The following is a 4644-nucleotide window of genomic DNA, read 5'->3' on the forward strand; positions in this document are numbered from 1 at the left end:
TGCATCACCTAATTGACCCCGCTTGAACAAAATCATTGGTCTCCCACCGACTCTAATAGGCTCTGTCACAAAATTCGCTTATTACTGTAAGTAAGAGACTGCACGCGTCTTGAAAAATAAAGAAAGGAAAAAAAATTGTGTGGTTATAAATCATCTCATTAAGGGTAAAATAGAAAATTTAAAGTTAAATTATTTATAAATAAGGAAGTATGACATTCTTTTTGGGATAGACAAAATAGGAAAGTATTAAATAAATTAGGAGAAAGAGAGTAACTATTAAGGATCTATTTCAACATGAAACAAAGGGGATAATATACGGGATGGGCAGAACGAGTTGTGATACTTAGCTTGATTCAGGAAAACTACAAACTACAGGACATAAAAAAAAAATACCAATCCTAAGGATCCTTAGGATTAATTATAGATCCAAGCCAACAACAGAAAGATTTGAGTTTTAGATTTTGATTTAGTTTTCTAGATTTTATATTTCAAATCATGTATTTGTAGGTAAATATATACTTAGTCAAATATATGGCAATAGAATCTTAAGTAAAACTAATAACCCAGAAAATAAGATAAGTAATCTATTAAAATTATAACTTAGATTAAACTATACTGAAATGATGTACCGTGTCATTGTATATAAGTTAAATCCTAATAGAAAGTTGTTAAATGAATTCGAATGGAGTATGTATTGCTTACGCAAATAGAAGCATCAGTACAAAATACTATCCCAATAGAAGCATAACCTGTAAAACTGGTAACTTAATAAAACTACAAACTAGTGATCCATCGGTTAACTGGAGATATATATATATATATATATATATATATATATATATATATATATATATATATATACCATCAAAAGAGTTAAGTAGCAATATTACAAGCCATGGGGGACTTGCTGCCCACTAAATAGACAGAGTTTGAGTCAAAAGAGTGAAAGTTCATGTTATTTTCCTTCGAAAATGTAGTTCCTAGATGTCTGCCCATACTGATTCATTGGCAAACACTCAACTCTGCATTAAGATTTTGGTGTACAGGGGACCAAGTTTTGAGGTTAAACACAAGAAGATATAGACAAGTGAGTGCAAATACAGTGAAAGTACTGCAAAAGTAGTACATGTGTTTGCTAACCAGCCTGAGAAACTTTCAGGTTGCACTTCACATCTTCATCTATCTGCTTCTTCAACAAGTGGTTTAGGCCCTTCGTCAAAGCTGATGATGATGATGATGTTAAAGAGGCCTTCAGCAAACTCAATGCTTCTGACTTGCCAACACTGATCACTTGCTCTTCAATATCATACATAGGCACATTTAGTTCTTGGAGTAAGCACATAGTTGATGTTGAAGACAGAGGTCTCACTTCCAAATTGTCTATAACATAGAAAAGGGAGGGTGCCTCAGCAAACTTTCCGAACTTGCCAAGAAAACTGCTCCTTACAGGGTCCGTTGGGTCAAATAAGTAAGTATCTGCAGTTCCGATTTGCAGTAGCGGATTCTCAGGATTATGGTAAGGGGCAATACCAGGCTTGAGTAATATCCTCTTAAGATTGTGATTCTCCACACTTCCCCAAACATTCCTATTCGCATGCGTATTGAACCATTTCGAATCTAAAGCCTCCACACTTTTGTACAAGTTATCTATGGAACCCAACCCACAACTCCCTTTTAGAGCATCTTCAATTGATCCTAAGGGAATGGTCAAGAAGTTGAAGAGAAAATCAATGAATTCATTGCCTGCCTCTGCGCACAAGACCTTGTTTGTAGACTTTCTTAGTGTTAGCCTCAGCTCCAATTTCTTGGTGTTATTACTTGTTCCATTTTCAGAAATGGATGACAAATTTCCAGACTCAGGCATTGTGATGGTGTCTAGTCTTGCTCTTTTTTGTTTTTGCTTAGGCAGAAATGCATCAGACAAGGGAGTCTTTGAGATCAATGAACGTGCAAGTAGATGAATTACCTAAATGGTCGAGAAAAGGATCATGTTACTAGCTGCTAATTGCAATATACGAAAAATCACAACAAAACATTTTAAACGTACAAGCAAACGTATCACCAGAAAGACAGAATAATACTCCCTCCGTTTCAATTTATGTGAACTCATTTGACTGGGCACGGAGTTTAAGAAAAGAGAGAAGACTTTTGAACTTGTGGTGTAAAATGAGGCACAAATATTTTGTGTGGCTATAAATTATTGCATAAAGGTAAATTGTTTCCAAATAAGGAAAGAGGTCATTCTTTTTGGCATGGACTAAAAAGGAAATAGGTTCACATAAATTGAAACGGAGGGAGTAGTTAGATTTATAAAGTCCTGGTAAATTAGTAATCACTAATTTTCTTGACCTTATTGCAATTTACAAAAGGGTAAGGATATTACCTCATTCTTGCCAGCTTCTACAAGCATCTCCCTGATATGAGTCATATCACTCAAGCCACCATTAGAAAGCATCTGAACAAGAGAGCTTGGAGAAGCACACTTGAATTGCAAATCGTCAGTGATTAGAAATGATATCCCTCCTTTGAGAAATATGTACTTATCACGACAAGTATTTTCAACTGAATCTTTCAAAAACTTCTCTTTGTTAGTCTTCCCTCCACATTGGCACTTCACATTCATGAAATAGCTCATAAATGAGCAATCTGAGCACTGATAATACTTCTCGGAGTCTGAATCATCCACATTAACTTTCAACTTCATGCAATACTTTGGATAGGGATTTCTTGGATTTAGCAGCATGGTTTTGCAATACTCTGCGAACAGATTTTCCTCGTCAAGGTTTTCAACACTGTGGTACAAGTTGTTCATACAACCAACAGCTCCGGCTTCTGCTTTAGTGAGTCGCATTATCGTTCCCAGTGGTAAAGTGAGAAGGCTAACAAGTATGTCCATGAAATCTACTCCGGATTCAGCTGCAACTACCTGATTTTTCTTTTCATCCACCCAAAGCTTCAAGAGAACCTTGGTTTCTTGCTCGTTGTCCATTTTTAAAGCAATTAACTGATGAAGACTCTAATGATTTAGCAAACCACTGCTGATATGAGATAGAAAGTAATTAGTCCAGAGTCGAGATAAGGGCGAACGAAATGGATTTTCTAGCTCTCAAAGTAAAAGATGTAAAAAATTGTTCAAGAAATGAAAGAAGTACTTAAAGTAGATAGCACGGATATGGACAAGGGGACACAAATATAGAAAGATAGACATTTTTTCAGGGCGGAATAAAAAGAAAAGAGTTCCACATAAATTGGGAGGAAGGGAGTAACAATTAAGGGGGCATGACATGTGACAAATATATTTCTATTCATTAAATGACAAAATGAGCAATATGCTGGTAAGAATTAACATACGCTGATAAAACAACAATATGTTATTACACATGCCAAAATGAACACCAAAACCAGCACAACATTACACAACAATTTTACAAGTCCAGAACTACTAAAATACTACCTCCTGAAGCATACAAAATATATCATCAGGCATCTACAATTTAATAATAATCCCTCTGTTTCATTTTATTTTAATCTTTATGACGGCGTTGTCCAAGCAAGGCTGCTTAGCAGCGAAACTAAGTTCAATGAAGGGGTTCAATGGAATGCAAATAGGGTAAAACACAAATCGTTTTGAGTTTTCGAATCCCCTTGACAAAAGGGAAAATTTAAATATAGTGATAAATGTTTTTCAAAAACTGCTTAAGGTCTTTGAATAGGATAAAAATCATTGTTTTATATATATACAAGTTTTTGAATCCCTTGACATAAAATTTTTTTAAAAAAAAAACAATCCAATGTTAGGGTTCAAAAGTTACTTGAAGCCACAAGTTTGAATCTTAGGTATAGCAATTTTGGTTCCACCACTGAGATTGTTTCTGCCTCAACTATTTCATCAAATATTCAAGTAGTTACTCTTGTTTCTCAATTTATTGACAACAATTTTTAAAGTATCTTTTTAAATATTCTTAGCTTTAAAATTACTACTCCAAACTACTTATGCAATATTTAAATATGTAAATTTTATTTCAAAATAAATTAAAAAAATGGTTGCTATTTCCAAAGAAGAAGAAGGAGGAGGAGGTGGTGGAAAAATACCTTTGTTGATCGTCGTTTTCTTCTTCTTTGATCACTACTGGAAGCTACTCAAGGGTTTTACTACTGTAACTTTTCCTCCTAACACTAAAAGCCCCGATGGGTTACCTTTGCTCCCGCTCAATAATTTACTCTTTTCTTTTTTCCTAGTTTTAAAAGGTGGTGTGGGGGTGAAAGTTTCAACAGGCTGCCCAGCAATTCGGGGCGTACGCCCGAGCATTTGAGGCTTGTTTTAGTGAGGCGTTTTTAGTGAGGCGTAAGCTCAAGAAACTGTTTCCAATTAAAATAAAATTTGTTGAATAAGTCTTTTATATAATACCGAAACTTGTAAAGTCAGCTTGGTACTCAAAAGTTTTAAAAAAGAACTGAAATATATTAAATTTAAAAGTCAAAATCTTTTTTATTGATTGACGTCCTAATTTATAGTCTTTCCCAATTCTGTATCTTGTTCGCTAATTTGCTAATATCTCCTAAAAGCAACAAATATTTAAAAAAAGATTTTACAAATACAAAGAGAATTACATTCTCCTTCGTAGGACCAAGTTCAAAGTTCAA

At 34.5% G+C, this 4644-nt stretch overlaps 1 protein-coding gene across 2 annotated transcripts; it reads right to left on the reverse strand.

Annotated features, from left to right (window-relative positions):
• Positions 1-823: 823 nt before the first annotated feature.
• Positions 824-4227, reverse strand: LOC104084490 (uncharacterized). 2 transcript variants are annotated; one of them, XM_009588365.4, is made up of 3 exons: positions 4093-4227; positions 2384-3035; positions 824-1966 (listed from the first exon to the last, which is right to left on the reverse strand). In XM_009588365.4, exons 2-3 carry the CDS (start codon positions 2987-2989, stop codon positions 1136-1138), a joined length of 1437 nt encoding a protein of 478 aa, XP_009586660.1. In that variant the 5' UTR covers positions 2990-3035; positions 4093-4227; the 3' UTR covers positions 824-1135. The 2 variants fall into 2 exon arrangements, with proteins under 2 accessions (XP_009586660.1, XP_009586661.1); XM_009588366.3 differs by having other exon boundaries at positions 2384-3038; positions 4093-4222.
• Positions 4228-4644: the final 417 nt, after the last annotated feature.

The sequence above is a fragment of the Nicotiana tomentosiformis genome, chromosome 7, assembly GCF_000390325.3.
Source record: "Nicotiana tomentosiformis chromosome 7, ASM39032v3, whole genome shotgun sequence".
Classification (NCBI taxonomy): domain Eukaryota; kingdom Viridiplantae; phylum Streptophyta; class Magnoliopsida; order Solanales; family Solanaceae; genus Nicotiana; species Nicotiana tomentosiformis.

Coding starts and splice junctions, on each gene's coding strand:
- LOC104084490 (XM_009588365.4), bottom strand. CDS start 2,989: ATGGACAACGAGCAAGAAACCAAGGTTCTCTTGAAGCTTTGGGTGGAT. Junction 1,967..2,383: donor TAGAAGCTGGCAAGAATGAG/GTAATATCCTTA, acceptor TCGACCATTTAG/GTAATTCATCTACTTGCACG.